The sequence below is a fragment of the Bison bison genome, unplaced genomic scaffold, assembly GCF_000754665.1.
Source record: "Bison bison bison isolate TAMUID 2011002044 unplaced genomic scaffold, Bison_UMD1.0 scf7180017864333, whole genome shotgun sequence".
Classification (NCBI taxonomy): Eukaryota; Metazoa; Chordata; class Mammalia; order Artiodactyla; family Bovidae; genus Bison; species Bison bison.
The window spans coordinates 1,104,025-1,128,420 of NW_011494905.1; the positions used below are offsets into that span (position 1 = coordinate 1,104,025).

General features: G+C 40.9%; 1 protein-coding gene across 3 annotated transcripts in view; it reads right to left on the bottom strand.

Annotated features, from left to right (window-relative positions):
• IGF2BP2 (insulin-like growth factor 2 mRNA binding protein 2) overlaps window positions 1–24,396 on the bottom strand; it is a 170,297-nt gene that overhangs the window by 15,662 nt on the left and 130,239 nt on the right. Inside the window, exons 5-11 of one of the 3 annotated variants that reach the window (XM_010853878.1) lie at window positions 22,618–22,681; window positions 19,533–19,605; window positions 19,333–19,445; window positions 17,328–17,462; window positions 13,084–13,206; window positions 12,595–12,730; window positions 10,102–10,230 (exon numbers count right to left, since the gene is read on the bottom strand). In XM_010853878.1, the coding sequence (XP_010852180.1) occupies window positions 10,102–10,230; window positions 12,595–12,730; window positions 13,084–13,206; window positions 17,328–17,462; window positions 19,333–19,445; window positions 19,533–19,605; window positions 22,618–22,681 (773 nt within the window). Of the gene's footprint in view, window positions 1–10,101; window positions 10,231–12,594; window positions 12,731–13,083; window positions 13,207–17,327; window positions 17,463–19,332; window positions 19,606–22,617; window positions 22,682–24,396 lie in introns of all 3 variants that reach the window. The other 2 variants (XM_010853877.1, XM_010853879.1) reach the window with 2 other exon arrangements.

Here is a 24,396-nt window from a genome sequence, read left to right on the forward strand (position 1 = left end):
ATATTGGGGGAGGGGGAAGCAGGGAACAGGAAGGCAGATGTGGTAGAAAAACAGAGTTGTTAAGAAAACAGCATTCATTTTAAAAGTAGCTGCTTTTTATTCAAGGCCTGTGTCCCAGGCATTGTGGTAGATCCTTTATTCATAAACTTTCTCAATCCTCCTAATAGTCCTGCGAGACAGGAATGCATCTGCTTTTATATATTTTATGGGTAGAACGTTAAGCAGAGTCAAGTTCACTGTGCTTTACACATAAGGCCAAGTATAATAAATGCTGACCTGCCTGGTACAGAAAGGAAGGTGGACACATGGCCCTGACAGGAAGGGAGGTGGACAGCTCTGGGACCAACCCTCAAAAGCCTGTCTGTCTGGCAGTTGTCAGACACGATGAGGCTTGGAGTTAGTGGACCTAACTTCCATTTGAGGACCCTTGAACAGATCTCCTGGTGTTCTCTGTTCCCTGAATATCCAACTGGCTTCTCTGTTCCAGAGCACAACACTGCCTTAGGAATCAAAATGTAGCTATTCCTCTTTTTGAGTTTGGGCAGTGGACTTCTGACCTCAGGGGAAAAAGAGATATGAACACGGTGGGGAGCTTCCTCCAAGGGTGTTTGGGGTGTCCGCAGCACCTGCAGGAGACAGAAGCTCTGCCAAAGGAAGGGAGTTCAGTTCAGTCGCTCGGTCATGTCCGACTCTTTGCGACCCCATGAATCGCAGCACGCCAGGCCTCCCTGTCCATCACCAACTCCCAGAGTTTACTCAAACTCATGTCCGTTGTGTTGGTGAGCCATCCAACCATCTCATCCTTTGTCGTCCCCTTCTCCTCCTGCCTTCAATCTTTCCCAGCATCAGGGTCTTTTCCAATGAGTCAGTTCTTTGCATCAGGTAGCCAAAGTATTGGAGTTTCAGCTTCAGCATCAGTCCTTCCAATGAATATTCAGGACTGATTTCCTTTAGGATGGACTGGTTGGATCTCCTTGCTGTCCAAGGAACTCTCAAGAGTCTTCTCCAACACCACAGTTCAAAAGCATCAATTCTTCAGGATTCAGCTTTCTTTATAGTCCAACTCTCACATCCATACATGACCACTGGAAAAACCATAGCTTTGACTAGACGGACCTTTGTTGGCAACCATGCTGTAAAAGCCAGCCTCTACTTTCATAACGTGGAAAGAGGCTGCAGTGACACCTCATGGCCACAAGAGGGGGCTATGAGATCAGTGTTCTCCTGGAAAACTCCACTTTTGAAAGGAAGCGTTGAGTGAAGATACTTGGCTTACTTGGTCCTGCCTCTTTCTTGAAGAACACCAACTCCAGACTCTACTCAGCGCAGGTCCCAGTTCTGGGCCATGGAGGGTCAGAAGAGAATTCCAGCAGCTTTTCTGCCCAGACAAATCCTTGGGGAAAGGATGCGTCTGTCCTCCTCTCACCTGGAAAGTTTTTCCTTCAGCCCTCAGCAGAAATAATTCTTTTGAATTGTGATTTGACCCCAAAAGAGACAAACCACAAGGGTAGCTCTGTTTTAAGTTTAAATACTCCCAAGACAAATATGGTATCATATTTAGATCTACCACTTGGGCTGGGGAGGGAATGAACTGTAAAAGGCTAAAAAGAACGGATTCCTCAGTCCCCTTTTTGTTCATGAGTTACAGCTGGAAAACCACTGTGGAGAAAGAGCCCTGAACACAGCAATCAGGAGCCTACTTCTGGCTGAGGCTCTGTCATTAGCTTCTGTGTCTGTAGGATGGTTTTTGGAGTCAGAAGGCCCCGAAGACTTGAGTCTCAATCACTAGCTGTATACAACTGGGGATAATTTACTCAACTTTTCTGAACCTCATCCACAAAAGGATTTAAAAAGTATCTAGAGCTTATAATACTATTGTGGGAGTTCATTCAACTGTTTATTCATTCATGCATAAGATATTTGAGCAAAAGCACTGTTCTAGGTGCTGGGGACACAGATACTAAGAAAGAAAAGGGTCACTGCCACCATGGAACTTAGGTTCTACTGGGGAGGCAGACAGTATATGAAAAAAATGAACAGGAGGACACGAGGAGGGGTAGCTGCTGAGATAAGCAGTGGGCTGGTGGTTTCACCTGGAGGGGTCTGGGAGGACTCGGAGGAGGTAACTTATGAGTGGGGACCCACAGAGGATATGGAGCCCCGTGTAAGGCGCTAGATAGGAAACATTCTAAAGAGAGTTCTTTGAGATACAGAGCTAGGAAAGGGCTTGGCCTGTTTGGAAAACAGGAGAGGCCAGGATGGCAAAAATAACTGAGACAGAATGAGATACGATGGAGAGGCAGGCAGTGTGAGGTCACGCAGAGCTGGGCCTGGGTTTGGACGTGGGTTTGACCCTACGTACGAGAGATGCCCCTGAAGTACACCACGTGGCACTCGATGAGGTCACCGGCATGGAGACTCCATCACTGGGGACCGTATGGCCTTTACTATTGGTAAATGAGCACTCATTTATCACACTTCCCATTCCCTCTACCCTTACACTTACAGGAGAGGCCACAACCTCAAATGGAAGAGGTGCTTAGGCTTAATGATCAAAAAGTAACCTGTTGAATAAATGTTCTCTTTAATGGGAAAGCAGGGTGTAGCCATCTGACAAACTGGGGCCCCAGAGTGGGACAGGTGGTATGGAACCCTAACTCTAAAATGGCAGTTGAGCTTACTGTCTCAGTTTGAAGGTCCTCAGCTATTTCATTGGAGAAGGCAATGGCAACCCACTCCAGTACTCCTGCCTGGAAAATCCCAAGGGAGGAGCCTGGTAGGCTACAGTCCACGGGGTCGCTAAGAGTCGGACACGACTGAGCGGCTTCACTTTCACTTTTCACTTTCCTGCATTGGACAAGGAAATGGCAACCCACTCCAGTGTTCTTGCCTGGAGAATCCCAGGGACAGGGGAGCCTGGTGGGCTGCCGTCTATGGGGTCGCACAGAGTCGGACACGACTGAAGCGACTTAGCAGAGCAGCAGCTATTTCATGAGGGAGAAGCTACTTTACTTTAGATGTTTCAGAAGAATTACAATTTCAGATATGGGGGGGGAAGAGATAATGCTGAAGGTGCTCCTGAAAGATGTGACCCCCAAAAAGAGAGGCCACAAGGGTGGGGGCATCACTATTATCCACTGGTTAATTTCAAATTCTCGGTTTGAGGGAAATTAGTGTCATCTTCTATGCTTGACCATGCTGGGGTAGTAGTGGGGTAGATATCAAACTTTGGCCACCGGATGTGAAGACGTGACTCATTGGAAAATAAAAGACCCTGATGCTGGGAGAGACTGAAGACAAAAGAAGCGGGTGGCAGAGGATGAGACGGTTGGATGGCATCACTGATTCAATGGACATGAGTTTTAGCAAATTCCGAGAGAGAGTGAAGGACAGGGAAGCTTGAGGTGCTGCAGTTCATGGGGTCACAAAGAGTTGGACATGACTTAGTGACTGACCACCAACAAAAACATATCAAACACACTCAAGAACATTTAGAATGAAATTAAAGCTGGGTCTGCTTTTCCTAGAAGAACTACAGGGTCCTTAGTTCCAAGCTGTTGGGTATGACCATTTGATGCATCATTTAGGTGATATTCTGAATCATAAAGAAATCACGGAGCAGGAAGAGAGAAGGGTGTGCAAGGGTCGTAAAAAGGCAAGGGTCAGGCATACAAAATATTTTCAGATATATAAATAGCTTTAGTGTGATGACAGAGTGCTGTTACAAAGATGGCAGGTGCTCCTCCCAGGAACCAGGGACATGGACGTGGGGCAAGGGAATGGACTTAGGCAGAGGGGTCAGAGTCATGGGTAGAGCTGTTCAAGGTTCAGAAGGCACACATGCTACCCCGGCTTGTCCAGTGCCTCCTACCAGCCCTGTGTGCTCTCAGAGGACCACCTCAGGAGCTGATGGGGACCAGAAGTTGGTAAGCTAGAAAGAAGTGGAGCCAAGATTCGAGCACAGATCCTCTGTCTGACTCTGTGTCTCTAGATCTTAACCCAATGCTGCCCTCACATGGAACATTCCAAATTCACTGGTTTATAGGTGGGACCCACAGTGTATGTTATGATAAGGCTGCCCAAAGGGTTCTAATATGCCTTTTAGTGAGTTTAAGTACATGAATGAACAATTAAAACTCACTGGACATATGCAGAGAACCAGCAGCATGAAAGAGGGAAGCAAAGCTAAACAAGGCAAGCACATGACCTTGGTAAATTAATTTAGCAAAGAGGGAGAACTTTTTTAAAAAGTCTGCTTTGATTTCTCAGTGAGATTCAAGAGGGCAGTGCTTTAATGTGAGTAGACTGCTATGACGAAAGCCAATCAGAGAACTGGATCATCAATCTTAGAAATTAAAAATGAGCAGAGTAAAAACTTAATGGAAACCACGTAAATAGAAGCATGGACACTCTTGAAAAGGCAGTCAGTGCACAAGAAGGTTAACTCACACAAAACAAAAGGAGGGACTCAGAAAGACATGGCAAGTAGAGGGAAAGGACTGCTCTCTCTCCAGAAAGTATAAACTCCAGAAGCCAAAAACAGAGGGAAGAGAAACATACCAAAATTAATAATACAGACCCAGAAGGTTTCCTGAACCAGTGCAAAACCTTCTGAACAGTCAGACTGAAGGGCTGACTCACATTTCTGATTTCCCAGGGTGAAGGTGAAATGCTACAAAAAGCAAAAAACTTACAGGAAAATGAAAAAAAAAAAAAAGTTTCTTACTGGTAGCAACTTATCTGAAAAGCAAAATGCTATAAGTATTGCTTTAAGAGTTCTAAAGGAACTATGACCCTAGAATCTCTAACCATCCAGTTGAACTTTCATTCATGTGTGAAAGGCAAAAAAGGCATTTTCACATAAACAAAGGCTTAGAAATTATACTATTTATGTGCTATTCCTGAAAAAAAGTTATTTAAGGAAGTGCTCCAGAAAAAGAAACAAAAACAAATAACTCAAGAAATGAGAAGATATGGAACACAAGAAACCACTTACAGTGAGCAGAGACCAGTAAAATTTAGCTAATTCTAAATAACTCTGAATTACGAGATTGTGTACTAAGAAAGAAAATTTAATAATTTGGACTAAAGTTCCAGATTATTTCTAGAGTAATTATAAAAATACATTAAACAAATATTAGAAATAAAGAATTTTAAAAAGTCATAATCATAGTGGGAACAGTAAACTGCTCTCAAAATGTAATGTCATAGAGATAAAAAATAATTATATAGAGGATACAAGTCATCAATTAAAGTTTGATTTTACAGTCGTCAACACAACTTTTAGTCCATTAGAGAAGGTATATCTTTCCAAGATCCATGGTTTCCAAAATTTGATCATGCATGAGCAAGACCACAAAACCCAGAACTGTTTCAATAACATTCTTTGAGAGGAAAGTACAGGAAACTATTGTAAGATAACAAAAAGGGAACACTGAACTACTAAAAAATTAAAAGAAAACTCCCTAATAACTTTGATTAAGGAAAGAGAAAACACAGTATGTGATGTTAGGAATGAAAAGAGACATTCTAATAGATTGCTTTGTACCACTTTGTGTCACTAAGTATGAAAAGAGAGATGAACACTTTTACAGGAGAACATAAATCAACAAAACCAGCTCAGGAACAGGTAAGAATTGGAAAGGTATAAATGATCTTTCTCTAAACACAAGTGCTAGGCCCAGAGGTTTTATGGATGGATTGCATTAAATCTTCAAAGGACAGAAAATTCCTACATATTCTCAATTTTCCCAAGTATAGTATAAGTTGACTATCCTTTCAATTCAGTCTTTTGAGGAAAAAAATAACCCTGGTGTTGACACTGTCAAAGATAGTATAAAACTATAGTAACTGCAGTGTAGACAGAAAGATGAACAGAACAGAGCCCAGGAACAAGATTCAGTGGGAGTCCGGCATACAACAAAGCTGACATTTCAAACTGAGTGATGCAGTGGGAAAAAAATAACACTGGATCCCTAGCTCAACGTACAAGTCAAGATAAACTGCCTATGAATTATAAGCAATAGTCCCCCCAAACCAACAACTAAGAATGACATAAGAAAACCTGGAAGGATATTCTATACTCTTAGATAGCAGGCAGCTTTTTCTTAGCATAACATCAAAGGCCAGAAGTCCATAAAGGAAAACAACACTGATCTAACTATCTTAATTCTTAAAATTTCTGCATTAATTCTGTTGAAGGAAAACGTGAAAATTTTAAAGAAAAATGCATTCCCTTTTGATGTAATAATTGCAGTCTTAGAATTTACTTCTAGATCTGCTCACACTCTTATGTTTAAGGACATTCATTTTGACACTATTGGTAGCAGAGAAAGCCTAGAGAAAACCCAAATGTTGAAAAACAGCATGCTCAGTAGAAAAATTATAGTAATTTCATACAATGGAATTAAAAAGCCATTAAAGAGAATCAACTCTAGATATGGAAAGATGCTCATAATAAGTGAAAAATAAAACAACAGTAATTCACTATATGTGGCATGATTCCATTTGCTTTTGAATAAAATGATTATATATATGCTCATAAAACATTTTAAAACATAACAATACTATACTTCTGGGGAGTGGTAGTTGGGTAAAATTTGGGTAAGAGAAGGAAGGCTAAAGGGAAACATTTCCTATTTACTTCATATAGTAGTTCACTTGTTCAAAAAAACCCTATTTTAAATTACTATGGCACAAGACACCACAAATAAAGCAAAGAGAAATGACAAGCTAGTGAAAGATATTTACAACATGACAAATGGTTAACAGCCTTAATATGTAATTAGCTGTTACAAATCATTAAGAAAAAGATGGGGGGAAATGACAATAGCAACTAAGATTTATATAGCAATTACTGTGTACGGATTTTTACTTATTTAATTACCCTGACAACAATTGCATGAAACAGAGGACATGGAAATGCAAAGAGGCTAAGTCTCTTGCCCAAGTTTGCTAAAAATAACAAGTTATATAGTGCAGAGATTCAAACACAGGTTGTTTGACTCCAGAATCTATACTGCCTCTCCACAGATTGATAGGGAAGGGATATAAAAAGACAATTAATTAGAGAGGGAGAAAAATGTCCAGTAAGCCCCAAAGTGCTTATTACAAGTAAAAGACACTCATAATAGTATCTTTTAAAGGATCAGACTGCAGGGCTTCCTTGGTGGCTCAGTGGTAAAGAATCTGCCTCCCAATGCAGGAGACACAGGTTAGGTCCCTGATCCAGAAGATCCCACATGTCGTTGCGCAACTAGGCTCATGCGCCAGAACTATCGAGCCTGAGCTCTGGAGCCTGGAAGCTGCAGCTACTGAGCCCACACGCTCCAAGTACTGAAGCCCGTGTGCCCCAGAGACTGCTCTGCAACAAAGAAGTCACCACAACGAGAAGCCCACACAGCAACGAGGACCCAGCACAGCCCAAAATAAACCAATAAAAAAAGTTATTGTTAAGAAAGTACCAGATTGCAAGGAATAATTACATTGGTAGTGAGAGTACAGAAAGAAAAAAAAGCCTCTGTGTCACATATCAGATAAGAAGGAATAATAGTACATTCTTTATGTATCAAAATTTATATGCTAATAAATATAAAAATATCAACATTTATATTTTTATATACTTATACATTCTTTGGCTCAGCAATTCTATTTCTAGGAATTTATTCTGAGAAAATAACTGGATAAAAGAATCATGATATATATACAGGAATTTCCATTGTAGAGTGAAGATTTGGAATATATATCATCTATATACTTAATATATACCCACACACAAATAAATAGAAACACTAGTTATTTCGAAATTAAGAAAAAACTTGCACTTGTACCATTTGCTTCTTAAATACTATGCATGTATTACTTTTATAACCAGAAAATGAAAAAATGGTAATTTTCATATATACATGCATACATAAAAAGCTTCCAGCATTGGTACCCCAATTCATGCATGTGTGAGCCACCTATAAACAGATGCACAGATCTCCTGACCTTCGGATGTTGACAGCAAAAGCACTAGAGGTTTGTGACATATAAAAGCAACCAAGAGATACCCTAATTCCTTGAAATTTGAATGTCTAAGTGACAGGAAAGCAGTAATATTTTATGAATGAAGGCTCCCCACCACTCCACCCTCCTCTGTCCTTCTCAGGAGGCGTGGGTCCACCTGGGAAGCCCTCAAGCCTCCAATTCAGGGCCTAGACCCTGCACAGGTGGGTAGCGATGCCCACCTCTATGCCCTCCCTGTCTTCTGTAGCTGTCAGAGAGAGAGGTCTGCAGGAGCTGTACTGTTGCAGAGTTGGGGCAACTGTGTGTTTTAGATTAGAAACTAATCTTGATCTAAGGGCTCAAGATCAGAACTACATGGCTTTTAACTTGAAAATATTTTATTTAAAAGCTGTTTTATAGAGAACAGAAACTATTTTTGTAAAAATCATTATTCTACTGTTTTAGTAAAAAAATCTCAGATGTACAGGATGTAAAGGAAGCTTCCCAACTGGCAAAACCTATTTTCAAGTTTAGAAAATATTCTGTTATCATATGAAAAGTTCTCATTTTTCAGTTCAGGGATCTGCAAATTTTTATGCACAGAGCCAAATAAATATTTTAGGCTTTGCATATCTCAGGGTCTCTACTGCATCTACGCAACTCTGCCATCATAGCAGAAAAGCAGACAGACAATGCGTTTAATACACATTCATAGTTGTATATATACACAAAAATAAGTGGTGGGCTGGATCTGGCCTCAGACGGTCATTTGCTGAGTTCTCTTTTAGATGATCAATTTTAGAAGAATTTTATACTGTATTACATCTTTTTTCTCCCACCATTTATGTTACTTAGGTTGACAGAGTAGCGTGACTTTCAAAGTTATCATTGGTGGAGCAGTACCTATAATCTTTCTTTCAAGAAATGCCACATGTGTAAGGCCAGTTCACCATCCTGGGCTCAGTCATTCTCACATCTCAGCAAAGATGGGGACACACACTTCTCAAAGCTGTTCTCCCCGCTTAGAGTACCTACATGGCTGTGACAGCTGCCAGTTCCCTCCTGCCATATTCCCAGCTCCCTCTAACACTAAGACAGACAGACAGACACACACATACACAGCTCAATATTGGACGCTATCCTTTAAAGGAAAATGTATATAATTCTAAAGAAATGGTATGGAGAGAAGCTGTATATAAACACGATGACAGAATGTGCATGTCCTTGTGACTAAAGATGTGGGTGTCAGTTCATTTCCCTATTTTTTTTGGCAAAACAGCACACTGAGTTCACCCTGTCTCTACAGCTAACCCAAAGAGTTACTCAGAATTCTGACACTGTGAAGCCTACGATACCAGAGACCACCTCTCAAAAGAAAGAGGTGGTTAAGCTAATGTTCTCCAACCTGATTCTTCCCATTTAGACAATATGAACATTGGGAGAAAATTAGTTTTCTTAAAAAATAAGTAGTATGTGTGGAGAATTAGGAATGAATTAAAAAAAAAAAAAAGCTGTCAAGTATCCTGAGCCCTAATTTGGTAACATGTTGATCTTGAATGATGCTTGTGGATGGGGACAAGTAGAAAACACATAACGTTCATGTTTCTTCTGCTGCTATTAATTATGATTCAAACAATAAATACTTACTGAGAATCTACTAAATGCCAGGCATTGTGCTAAGTGTCTAGGAATAAACACTGTGTGTGCTATTTTCTTTTAAAAAACTATTAATAAAATATAATGTACTTGAATCGTAGACCCAGGTTAGAATTTTATACATGAGTCATCTAGGTACGAAAATATATTTTAGTAAGTGAACAACACTCATGAAGGTTCTTATTTGCGCTAACAAATCCTTTTTCACATTGAACAGGCTTCTAGCTAATGAATTTGCTAGCACTCTCTTTCTTTCCCAGATATGATATATACTATGTTTAAGAGCACATATTTAGAGGATGGTTTTAATCTGTCCATTAGGAAGAAGTCCTAAGAACTGTTGAATTCAGCCCTTATGAGCACGGCCTCCAAATGAAAGCTTTGGCTCTGATTCAACACAGCGAGAAATGCCGCTGCCTAGAGGAGTATGAGCGAACCCCTGAAAGCTGAGCTACTTACAGCGAAAGGGTGGTAGGGGGGAGCGGGGGGAGCTCCTCGGGGCCCTGCTGGTGGAGGCAGCACGGAAAGTCCTGTTGAAAAGATGCCAAGTGCGCTCAGGTTCAACCCCGGGATCAGATTGGCTTGTTGCTGAGAATAAAAATGGAGAAAAAGTTGAGGGGAGGAGACCAGAGAGGCCCAGCTTGCCTGGGTCAACCTCCATCTCTTGTCTGGATGGCATCAGCATCTCCTACTCAGCTCACTCAGGCCCCGTGGACCTCTTCCTCACCCTGCTGCCGGGGCGGGCTCTCCAAGCCTCAACCTGATGGTGGCGCTCCTTTCAGAGCTTCTCTGCTGCTTCGAGTGTCTACACATCTTAACACAGCAATGAGGCTCTTCCTGGGGGCCCAGGCCACCTTGCCAGCCTCTCCTGCTAACCTTCACTCACACCCTGCCCAGTCCTGCTCCTCTCTCCCCTCTGGATCCCCCGCATACACTGTCTGCTTTGCGAGAACTGTTGCTTGTCTCCGTCCTTGGCTGGCTACGCCCTACTCATCGTGCGGGTTTCACCTGACCTTAGGTGTCCGCTCCTCAAGGAACCTTCTTTCATCCCAAAGGCCTCAGCTCAGGTGCCCTTTCTGTGCCCTAACACACTCATGTTCCCCTAAAACAGCAGGCATCACATAGTATTTGAATGGCCTGTGTAGCTGCCTCTTCGCCTTTCAGACAACAATTTCCTCATGGACAGAAACTGTCTTGTTTAGTGCTGTGAGCTCAGTGCCTGGTACATAGTAAGTACTCAATAAATATTTGCTGAATGAATATGATTAAAACATGTTGGCTGAATAGTTCTTCCTAACTCTATCCAGGGAAAAATCAGACCCCTCATTAAGATATCACATGTGTAAACTCTTATCCATGTTTGGAATGGTCCACAACTTTGGCTTGTTTACCATTTAGCTGACAGTTTTGTGATCATCTCGCTTGCTTATTTCACATTTAAACACGGGGATGCTCACACAGGCTGCCCTTCAGAGGCAGAGGGATAATGTATCTCCCACCCTGGTCTGTAACCAACCTGCCTCCTGGTCCTACCACTGCCTCCCCGACCACTGAGCAAATCTCTAACATTTTCTCTTTGCTCATCTGTGGCTCTAGGGTCACCCAGTAGCTTGCCTTCTTTTAGAAGGTCTGGAACGGGAGAGTTAGGATCTTAGCCTTTATCCCATTCATGTGTGAGATCTAGTGATTTTGTTATTCACCTATCAATGCATGACTTCAGCACAGACATGAATGAACCTAAGTGATGCACATGCTCAGGGGAAGATGTTTGGAACACCCAGAGCCTTTGCAGCATTTCTGGGTGTTCAGAGAAAGAGTTTATCATAGGACATCAAGATCCCCAAAGAAGAAAACGAGATCAGTGGATGATACTTTGACAGACAAATACACACAAATGGGGGGAGGGAAAGTCACACTGCAGTTGTCGCCTCACCATGCTCACCATGTCCCATGTAATTATCATGTGGGCCGCTAAGGTGGGACTTGGGGTGAGGCAGGAAGGCAGTACTGACCTGACTAAGAAGGTCCTATGCCAAGTGCTGCAGTGAGGGAGCTGGGGCTGCATTTCACCCACCTAGTCCCTTCTCAACATTTAGTCCTCTGTGAAATGTTACAAAGTCTGGGATTTTCTTCCAAGTCATCCAAGTGGGAGTGGGGACGTGGATGAAGGTTCAAATGAAGCAAAACAGGCCATGAACGGATAACTGCTGAAGCCAGATTAGGGCATGAGAGCTTATCATAGTATCCTTTCCTGTTTTGTGTACGTTAAAAAGATCATTATCATAAAAAAATGAAAAAAATTTACTCCTCTGAGCTGAGTTTGTGCTTTTGATTAAAAGGACAAATATTTTTAAGATTTCTGAATGAATTTCAGGATGGTGTCTCCCCATTATAAAGTTGAAACCAGGTGGTAATAACAGGAAGGACAAACCCAAATCAGTCTGCTAGAATTATTAGAGTCGAGGTGGATGACAACAGTTATCGGACAATCTGAAAGGACAGATCAGTGAGAGGTGAACATCAGAAATTTTTTTAAAACTGGAAAGTAGAGGGGGGAAAAAATCTCACTTTTCTAACATAACAGCTGTCTTGATTTTTATATGCAGCCTTCTAGTCATTTTGACTCATATTTTATATAATTAAAACCTTAGTTACATACACTTTTATATTAATATATTTTCTTAATTAACAATATATCATAAGCAATTTGATTTAAAAATCTTCCAAGCTGTGATTTTAATGACTTCACACTATTTTGTCGAGTGTACTTAGCATATTTTACTAGTTCGTCTCCTGATTATTCTAATGCCCTTGCCCCCAAGGAGAAAGGTGTAACTCTGTACTCCTAAAGTGCTTCTTTACTTTCCGAACGACAATTATTCTTAGAGAGGCTTGGGTCCTGCCTGACAACATATGTGAAAACCAGTGGAGAAGAAAGCAGTCAGCACTTACATTAACAGCCAGCATATCATTTTCAAAGGCCTCACGCAGCTTCTTCATAATCTCTATTTCGGCATTGGCACAGGCCTCAACTGTGCCCTTCACAGTGATGGTTCTTTCAGGGTTGTATATGCTCAAATCCTGCAAGCTGGCCACCAGGAAAAAGAGAAAAATTTCCTTTTTTCAAAAGGAAAAATAAAATCCCAGAAGGGTCACACTCACGTCTTGGTGGAAGAGGCAGGGATGGATACCCTTACCTCACACTGTGGCAGAGAACATCTGCCATCTTATCTCAACTCTTTGCAGTGACTTAGATGATATCAGTAGAGAAGGTCTGAGTGGGAACTACTTATGCATCTGTTTTGACAGTGCTGAAGATAATTATATGATTATCTTATGATTACATTCCCATTATAAGGAAAAGCAGATGAACGAGCTGGACATATCACAATGCTCACAGTCTCCATTACTGGGCACAGTTAATTGGAACAAGTGGCTTACGATGAAATTGTTATCTTGGTCCCTGTCTCATGTTCAATTTTCTTCAAATTTCTGCCTTCTTTTCCAATCAGTCTTCCAACCAAGCCATTGTGGGCCAAGATCTTCAGAGGAATCTCTTCAGCTCTGAAAGAGACCAGGAACAATTTGACATTTAAGTTGAACACAATGGTTGACTTAAGAGCTATAGTTGTTGTTTAGTAGCTAAGTCATGTCCAACTCTTTTGCAACCCCACAGACTGTAGCCCGCCAGGTTTCTCTGTCCATGGGATTAAGAGCTATTACCCTCCTTATTTCTTACAAATAGAAGCTGTTTCTGTTCAGCTACCAAGTGGCCACGGGCTTTAGGAGAAGCGGGGTTTCTCACTAACCCTAGTGCATGAATTCTGATGAACACAAGCCAAATCATGTTAATTTTACTCCCTTGTTGTGACTGGTTGGAAATAGGTCCATGAGAAAGACTGACCAACGAGGTATCAGAAGAGGTCTGTAGGGTGGCTTTAGGAAGGTTTTCCTTGCTCTTAAAAAAAGCACAAGGGATAATGACATCAGTCAGATGGTAGACTAGGAACAACAGCCCCTCCTATCCCTACAGAGACACCAAGTTGACAACAAAAGATAGGCTAAAATCTCTGAGAACTCTAGAGGTCAGGGGAGAAGCTATACCACCCAGGCTTTTATAAAACTGAAAAGGGATTCCAGCAAAAGGAGTAAGAAGTTTTGTGGCGTTTGGCATGCCTTTCCTGCTCCTTCCCCTACACAACACAGCAAGGGCAAACTGCGAGGAAATCCTCCTCACCAAGGCCCCTCCCCTGGGACAGAAACAAAGGACTGGACAATGAGCCCAACATTCTATTCTGGCTTGCCTGGGGGCTGCCTGAGAGAGAGGTTTCTGTCTCTCCTAACTTAGGGAGCTGCCAAGCCTGGTGCCCAGGTCTGGAAGCTGCTGAAAACAGAGGTGTATAGTATGTTAGAGCTGCAGTTCCACAGTCAGAAGCCAGGAGGAGAAAGAAATCAGAAATGGTTTGAGAGGTCCTAAAACCTCCAGCCAGGCTGACTAGTGAAGGTCTTCCCCTGAACAAAGCCAGTATGCAAAGATTCTGAGAGGTGATTGCTTTTTCTGATGCCCAAATTCCAGCAAAAAAATTATAAGCCATAGAAAGAAATAGAAACATGGTCTAATCAAAAGATCAAAATAAAACTCCAGAAACTGACCCTAAAGAAATGCAGATCTATGAGCTACTTGACAGACTTTAAAATAATGATCACAGAGATGCTCAATGACCTAAATGAGAATACAAACAACTAAATGAAATCAGGAAGGTGATGCATGAACAAAGTGAGAATATCAACAAAGAAAAAGAAACTATTCAAAAACAACCTAACAGAAATAATAGAGCTGAAAAATATAACTGAAATATTAAAGGGATTCAAAAGCAGATATGATCAGGCAGAAGACAGACTCAGAAAACTTGAATATCAGTCATGTGAAATCATCAAGTGAAGGGAGAAAACAGAATTTTTAAAAAAGTACAGACAGGATAATGGGCTTTTGGAACACTATCAAATCGATCAAGAAACATGTCATTGGAATCACAGAAGGATGGAGAAAGAGACAAGGGAAAGAGCTTATTCAAAGAAAATAGGCAGAAAACTTTCCAAATCTGAGAAAAGAAATGGACACACAGATTTAAGAAGCTCCAAGAACATCCAGCTGGGATAAACCAAGAGAGAATCACACTGAGACACATTATAACCCAGGTGTCTAAACTCAAAGAGAAAATCTTGAAAGCAGCATGAGAAAAGTGATTAGTAACATACAAGAAAGTTTTCCTAAGATTACAGATGGATTTCTAAGCAGAAATCTGCAGGACAGAAGGGAATGGGATGACATACTCAAAGCACAGAAAGAAAAAACTACCAACCAAGAATACTGTATCTAGCAAAACTGTCTGTGAAAATGATAGGAAAATTAAGACTATTCCAGATAAACAAAAGTCAAAGGAGTTCATTACTCCTAGACCAGTTCTACCAGAAATGCTAAAGGAGTCTTTTAAGTTGAAATGCAAAGATGGTTCAACATACAAAAATTAATATAATATACTATATTGACAGAATGAAGGGCAAAACCCACATGATCACCTCAATTGATAAAAGAAAAGGCATATCAGATCCACTGAAGACAGTAAAACAGAAAGAAAAGTCATGGGCCTTTAAGGCTATGATTCAACTGACCCTGCAGTCATTCTCCCAGAGTAAGGATTTCTAATTATGTGACATCAAAACTGTTTCTTATTACTTAAGCCATTTGTTACGTTTTCTGTTACTTGAGACCAAAACCATCTAACAGATGCACTACAACAGCCTCAAAATAAAGGGATGTTTGAAGAAGCTCCGTTAGAATGTGACTCACAGAGGGCAGGATTTTTTGTCTGCTTTGTTCACTGAGACACAGAACAGTGCCTGGCACATAGTACGTACTCAATGAATATTTGGTAAATGAATGGCTAAGTGGCAAAGAATCTGGCCGCAATGCAGGAGACGTGGGTTCAATCTCTGGGTCAGGAAGATCCTCTGGAGGAGGAAATGGCAACCTACTCCAGTATGCCTGCTGGAAAAATCCATGAACAGAGAGGAGGCTGGCAGGCTATAGTCCATGGGGTTGCAGAGAGTCAGACAAGACCAAACATGCACATAAATGAATAAAAGGAAAGTTTAGGATCTCTCTTCTCCATCCTCCATCTCCTACTCATCTTCCTCAGGGATCAGCTGAAATGTCACTTACATAGGAAAGCTTTCTCTGAAATCCCTAAATCTCTTTCTGTCTCTCTAGAGCCTTGATTATGGCCTTCAGTTACCTGCAGTTGTTTTCCACTATAGCACGTATCATAGCCGTGCTTAATTACTTACTGGTGTAACTGTTTGTTTAGCAGATGTCTCACACTGGATTAAAAGAAAAAGGAACTGGACCTTGTTCAGAGTTGTAGCCTAAGCCCCTAGCACAGTGCTCAGCATGGTGCCTCATTTAAAAAAAAAAACATATTTCAAAGATATTCAAACTCTATCTTGGCTCTACATAAATACTTTAAAAATCCAATTTATTTAGCAGTCTTTTTGATTCTTTAAAATACTGTAAGATGATGACACCTAATTCAAAGGGCCAAGGAGGGTAACATTTATAAAGTTCTCAATAATTTGGATGAGAGAGGGGCTTCTTTAAATTAAGTCACAGCATTTGGGGGATTCCAAAAGTCCCAAATAGTAAGTAATTCATAAGTAAAATGTTAGAGTTCCTCATGAAGCCTAAGAATTTGCAATGTTTTTCTTTTAAGTACTCTCATCTCCTTGGTTTTGGAACACTATTATTTGACACTGTTTGAATATAAATTAGTTTTATATTCAATTCATCCCTCACTGCTTCTTTATAAAACTGCCACAATCCATGCTTATAAGTGGATTTTGCCAGACTTACATAGAGCCTTTTTTATTATATTATCTATTCTATTACCATTAATTTGTTTATAATACAAATTAATAAATTTGTATTACTAAATTATACAAGTTACTATGAACTGTATTTGTCATTCAAATTGGTACAACAGGAATCCTAAGCAATATTTTGTGAAAGAAATGGACAAAGGAGATACAAGAAAAAAGAATAAAATAGCCACTCAGATACCAGTTTCTACTATTTAAGGAAACATAATCCAAGCTTAAGAGTCCAAGGGGCTTAGGAGCAAAACCCTTTTGATGGTTTTGGTGCAAATGTACTTTTTGAATCTGCCCCGTCCAATATGATGGCCACTAGCCATACACGTGACTACTTAAATCTGAATGGATCAAGTTAAAATATTCAGTACCTCCACTGCACTTGTCACATTTCAAGCACTCAACAGCAACATTTGGCTAGTGGTTATTATAGTGAACAGTGCAAATATAGAACATTTCCATTAGCACACACGTTGGACAACACGGTTATGTTCCCATCAATAATTATTGCCAATGAGTGACGGAAGCATTAGGATCACCAAGAGAAACGTGCAAGTAGAGAAATAGCCACGTTGTAAACATAAAAGATCTATTTCCCATTGTAGTCTCTATGGAACAAATACCTGAAATTAATCCTTCCCCCGCTCCCTTTAACTGAGAAATAGATTTACAGCTCTTTGAAAACTTTCCTGGGTTAAATGAATGAGAACCTAATCTTCTTTTCTGTTGAGCGGTCTGTGCATTGCATGCAAACTTACAGTTTGGTCTCATCAGCCTCTTTCTGCATGATTTCAAGAATCATGCGGCATGCTTCAGAGGTTCCCTCTGGGGTGGCATGGATGGTGACGGGCTTCTCTGCAGCCCCAGAGTTCTCCTTTCTATGGATGTCTACCCTGCAGGAAAAGAATCAGGAGCCATAGCACAACGTCATCTGGCACTGGACCCTAGTCCAAGAAAGTGTTGCACTGGCCAATGTACAGCAAGGACACAGACAGACAATAAGTGTCATTAGCACATTTGCAACCAATGCCATTCTCCAAGAAGGCAGCAAGCAGTGCAGAAGGTCTTGGGCCAAACCTGAATTCTTTGCAGCTCCACTTAGAAAGGAATATTTCTTACAGGAGTGCTATTGGACAAAGGCACCAAGCCAATGTGGTAATGAAGCCAGTTTGGTAAATGAAGTATTTTGTGTAGTCTTTCAAATGATCTTAAAAGTGAGCAGGATAATACTGCACATTGGCACAGTGCCAGTCTCTGAACTGATTGCAGCTTTTAAAAGCCATATGTTAATCCAACTCTAAACACCAAATTCAAGCAAGCTTTATATATCTGAGTGTGGATAGAAAACAGAGGCATGCCCTTTCTCTGCCTAAGTTTTTGGTTTCCTTGCCACTGGCAGCCTGCCTTCTTCCAGACTCTTAAAACTAATGGCTCCAAAGCTTGATGACTTTATCAGACTTCTTTGGGTAGTTGTGGCTCTACTTGTTTTTGTTAACTTTCAAAATCACATAATTAATTGTATCCCTTTTTACTTTGGTTGTTAGAAGTCCAAATCCAAGTTTGGGGCCTATTTCTAAAAAAGTAGGCACACACTTTGAGAATTAACTTCACTTCTATTTAAACTTGCTACATTTATAAAGCCACTTCAAATAATATTTGGAACAAAAAGACATACAAATAAAAATCACTTTCTCAGGGAAGCAGACTTACAGGAATAAAAGGGGACTAATTTTAAGACAAAAGAAACATCAATAGTACTTCCTCTGACTACTATCTTATCACTTCACTCCTATGATTATAAACCCTGGGATTCACATAATTGTCCACTTTTTGGAAATAACTCAGACACTTTGAAGAAAACAGTTTTTCCTCTTTCAGGTTATAAAACCCTCAATAACCTGAGAAAAATGCATTAGGAATATAAATAACTAATACTTGTAATTTGGTGCTTTGTAATTTAAGTGCTTTCACAATAATTATTTCATTCAATCTGTCTGACTGTCCTAATTCTCACACTACTCCTAGAGTATAGAAGAATCTGTTGATGCTCAGAAAGCTTAAATTTTTCTAAGCTTATATAGCTATTAAGTGGGAAAATGTGAACAAGGGTCTTTGTTTTCAAGTCCTGTGCTTTGTTCATTTTATCATGCTGTGGTCTTAGGAACATACAAAAATCAACAACCTCACAAGTTACTTTATCCACTACAACTCCTACTACCAAGTCAGTCTCCTTAAGCAGACAGAAGACTAAACATAAGGCTAATAATGTACTTTATTTCTTACTCAATGTAGCAGTGACTCACCCGTTGCCTTTATGAAGCTGTTTGTGAGACTCCCTAGGTGGTCTCAAAGAATGACTATCACCCTGGGCTCTGACTCAGGAGAGGAGGCGAGAGCTAAGGTAAGTGGGTTCTAGGATCCCATAAAGTTCAGCCCCATACCTCTGTTGTTTTAAAAATATGTAGATGTATTCACAGGCATCAGAGAGCTTAGGAGAACAATTCATGACTGTGAGGTCATTAGTACCTTTTTTTATGAATTATTAGTGTTTCAGGTATGACCTTTAGGACACTGGCACAAAAGCTCATGAAGGCCCTGGGTTCTGTGTTAGTCTGTTAGTAGTTCTGTTGAAAGAAGCCACTGTCTCTTACAGCACAGCCCCCCACTGCTGATGCAAGCAATAGCAACCTGGGAATGGCCGGGACCCACCAGCACTCAGGGGACCCCTCAGAAGGAAGCAAAGGAAGCCCCGGAGGCACGTACCGGGACTGGGTCTGCTTAGTGATGTTCTTTATGGTCAAGCCCTCCTTTCCGATGATGGCACCAACAAACTGGGTGGGGACCAGGATCCGCAGCGGGAAATCAATCTGTCTGGCCTGAGAAGAGCCCCCAGGGGCATGGCCTTGCTCCCGGGAAGAGTGGTCCCCACGCTGGGCTCGCTGAGGGGGCGAAGGGGAGCTCACCTCTTCATCCGGGATGTAGGAAATCTTGAAGGAGTAGTTCTCAAACTGATGCCCGCTTAGCTTCTCGATGGCTCTGAAATGCAGCAGGGGATTTGTTAGAGACCCACAGTCCAGGGTCAGTGGACCAGTTCACTCACCCTCCTTTGCTAACTGCTTACGAGGGTGCCATCCTCAGCACTGAGGATGCAGCGTGAGCAAAACACACACCATCTCTGCTCTTTCACAGAGGGTGGTTAGCAAGTAATCACCAAGTATAGGTCTGGCCTGATATACAATGTGTTGTCCTGCTTTCTTTTTTAACCACTTAAGGCTGTATCAGAAACTCTGTAAATATCGGCATAAAATTGACTCAAAAATTTTAACTGTGATATAGTTATTGCTGAAAATCCAGTAGTAGATAAGCACAAATGAGAAAACCATCCTAGTCCATCCTATGTCTTTCTTAAATATATTATTATTTATACAAATGGATTAATACCAAACATACTTTATAACCTTTAAAAATAGTTAATACTCTAGTTTTCTAAGTGATTAAATATCCTGAAATTTAATTTTTACTGGTTAACATTCTATTGATTTGCCATCATTTTTGCAACATATTCTCTATTGTTTTATATATATATATACACACACTCCTAATCGTTTACTATTCCAATAGTGTTGTTATGGGTATCTCTGCAACTACAACTTTACACACAGGACAAATTCCTAATGGAATTTCCTAATGGAGAGCAGGCAGAATTCTAACATCTTAAGTACTGCTCAGAGTCCTTCTGGAAAGGTTTCAACATTTACTATCCCATAGCAGTTCAGAGAGCATTTGTTTCCTTGATGTCTCAGAAATACAACTTATTATTTTAAAAGATTTATCAATTTGATAAATAGTTATCTTAAAAACGATACATGAAGTGGAGCAATTTTTTCCACGTTTTTGGCAGTATGTGAAAAAAATTAACCCTATTCTGTAAGGTTAATATTTAGGGTTTGCAATTTTTAAAATATTTATTTATTTGCACCAGGTCCTGGTTGAGGCATGCAGGATCTTGAGTCTTTAGTTGCTGCATGTGAACTCTCAGTTGTGGCGTGCAAACCCTCAGTTGTGACATGTGAGATCTAGTTACTTGACCAGGGACAGAACCTGGGCCCCCTGTATTAGGAGTGCGGCGTCCTAGCCACTGGGCCACCAGAGAGTCCATAGGGTTTGCAAATTTATTACAAAGCAGCACTTTGTGAATTCAATAAAAGCAGCAAAGTAGTATCATGTACGGAGAAGGCAATGGCACCCCACTCCAGTACTCTTGCCTGGAAAATCCCATGGATGGAGGAGCCTGGTAGGCTGCAGTCCATGGGGTCGCTAAGAGTCAGACACAACTGAGCGATTTCACTTTCAGTTTTCACTTTCATGCATTGAAGAAGGAAATGGCAACCCACTCCAGTGTTCTAGCCTGGAGAATCCCAGGGACGGGGGAGCCTGTTGGGCTGCCGTCTCTGGGGTCGCACAGAGTCAGACACGACTGAAGCGACTTAGCAGTAGCAGCATCATGTACAAAAGTCCTACCTAAGTAGCAGCTGGACAAAAACTGTAAAGGTGAGTTGTTAGTAAATGTGTCCTGCTTAAATCCACGTGCAAAAGTCAATAGCAGGGCTTCCCTGGTGGCTCAGAGGCAAAGAATCTGCCTGCCAATGCAGGAGACATGGGTTTGAGCCCTGATTGGGGAAGACCCACATGCTGCAGAGCAACTAAGCCCAGGCACCACAACTACTGAACCTGTGATTTAGAGCCTGGGAGCCACAACTACTGAAGCTTGAGTGCCCTAGTGTCTGTGCTCTGCAACAAAAGAAGCCACTGCAAAAAGAAGCTGGCACACCACAACTATAGAGCAGCCCCCACTTGCCACAACTAGAGGGAAAAAATTGTGCAGCAATGAAGACCTAGCACAGCCAAAAGAATATATAAAATAAAATTTAAAAATGTTTAAAAAGTCAACAGCAAATGACTGTTGCCTTTTTCAATGCAAAATTAACATTTTGAAAACCAGTGGTATGAGAACGGGTTAAATACGTATTCATGGATGTGGAAACCCTGGAAAAAAACACTAATTCTGGGATGTATAACCAATATGAATATTATGCCACCTCCATAAAGCATGACCACGTGTGACCATAATTCTAGTTATGATGACCTGACAGGCACTTCATGGGCCTTCTACAAAAAGGAACTTGTTTTTGTTGTTGTTTTTAAAATAGTCAATCCCATGTGTGTTAATAGCCAAGCTCACAATTAACCATCACTGAAGCAATGTCGCCATGAGTGGGGTCAGGAGGTGAATGTGAACAGGAAGAAGAGCCGGAGCCAGGCACTCTTTGATGAACCACTCCAAGATGACAGTGCTCCCTTGGGCTGATGTCACAGAGGTGAACCCCTCCCCCCTTCTAATATTCATAGAGGGAAAAGGAAGTTTCAGCATTCATCCAATGAGTGTGGACAGAAACAGGCTTGGGTTTCTTCCTCATGGTGCATGGAGAAAGCTCCAGGTGAAAGGGGCTTCCAGTTGTCAAAGCAGACTCTAGGGGACACAGTGTCAGAGACATGGCGTCCTCTACTCCTGACTGTTTCAAGATACAGCTCCCACCTTGGTTTTGATGCCAAGGCTCAACATTTTTCAAGATAAAAAATCTCTGTACAGTCAACAAACAGATACCCTGGTATAAATTCCCTGGGGCTGTATGGATGTGTCAAAGATCTGCATTCCCTGGTGGCTCAGATGGTAAAGAATCCACCTGCAATGTGAGAGACCTGGGTTCAATCCCTGTGTCGGGAAGATCCCCTGGAGAAGGGAATGGCAATCCATTCCAGTATCCTTGCCTGGAGAATCCCATGGACAGAGGAGCCTAGCGGGCTACAGCCCATGGGGTCGCATGGAGTTGGACGTGGCTCAGCGACTACACTACTACTACTGATGCGTTAACGATCTGCATCTTTTCAGAAAAGGTTTATAAACACAGGATTCAATGGAATCCAAAGACAAGCTCCCTCAGCATTCCCCAGCCCAGATTTAAAGGGAAATAAGCTAAATCCACTTACGTTTTAGCTTCTTCTCTTGTTGCATATGTGACGTTGACAACGGCAGTTTCTGTGTCTGTGTTGACTAGGAAAGAAGCAAAAACTACATTGTCAAAGAAAAAAAAAAAAGTTGTAGCCCTCTGGCTCAATGTAAATAGACTTAGAGAAAAATGCACAAAAATCTCATTGTTCAAACTTAAGAGTTATTTGAATTCTATCTTTATTCATGTGCACTCACAGTAATTTACAATCAGTTGTATATACATATTTGTAGTCAATTGTACATATAATTCAAAGCAGTATTTTCCATATTTTATCAACACTTCTGCATGTGTATATGTATATGCACAGTGTCTTTGGATTTTTCATTTTTAATGTCTACATAAAATTGCAGCAAGCAAATGGGCCATGATTTTTGCCTAACCATTCCTTAATTGTTGACAAATGGTTGTTCTCAGTATTTGCCACCCTGAAGACTGTTGATAAAAAATCACTACTGTTGCAAATGCCACTTGATTTGTGTTCTTCTGAATTATTTTTAGTGTCATTTAGAAGAAAAATAATCGGGTCAAAAGAACATAACGCTTTTTAATGATTGTTTTCAAATTACTCTCCAAGAAGTTTGCATTAATTTACTGTACCACTATCAGTTTTATCTGCTATAATTTTTGGATAATTGGATATATATATATATAAAATAATAAGAAAGCATTTTAATTTTAATTGTTTGTTTATGGATAAGGTTGAACTATTACAACATTTGTTCCGCTTTGACTGAATTCGGCTGTGTGAGTTAAATCTAGTAACAGTGTACAATGAATCAAGAAAACTGGCAATTCCAACCCACTTGGCCAAAGAGGAGAACATATAAACTCTAAGAGTGGCTAACAAGGTATCACTGTTGTGAGTTGGCTTATCTTGATTAATAATTGATACATCTTCTTCCAAAGTCAGGTGTTAAAAATGAATTCAAAAGACAGGACAAAACTTTCTCCATCCAAGTCAGTAAACTTAGACCAAAAGTATATTGGTTTCCCCAAAACCAACAGACATGACTAACTCAAAATCTTCTCCATTAAAACATTTAAGCTATTAGGAGACTTGGAAGTAACGGCATTAAGCAGAGCATAATTCAAGAAAACCACACTAGAGCTGCTTTCCAAAGTAATAATAAAAGCCTCTAGTGCAAGGATTTTTAATTTTGAACCCATGTTAGAGCTTCAGGAATTCTATATTTACCCTCCCCACTTCCCTGAAAATATTCAAATCTGTGGGGTCATGGATTTTTCTAATAATTTCCATACGATTTCCAAAAACGTTAATGGTCACTGTTATCCAATAACTTCAAAGCAGCTGTGGCCCTTATGGGGAGGGGTGCATACTCCTCAGGAAGGAACTGCCATTGAGACATACAGGCCACCAACACTGAAGCCAGTCCTGGCCTCAGCCTCGGAGTGTTCGTGTTGCTCTCTAACACAGAGGTCCTCACAGGACTGCACCTCTCAGTGCAAAATAGGGCATGTGCACCCACAACCACCCTCTCTCAGTGCTGATACCCTGAATGCTACTAGGTCTCATAGTTACACTTTGGAGTCCAACAGATGAGGCTGTAGACCCAAAAAAGAAGAAGGGCCTGGGTTTGAACCTCCTGAATAAAGCTACCCACTAAAAGTCTCAGATTCATTCTTATTTATATTCTTTGTTCTTCAAAGACATCTGTCTTCAGGAAATCAGACCTGTGATTCTAGGAGGAACTGAACTAACTCCATTCAAATACTTTATTTCATTGGACATGAACAC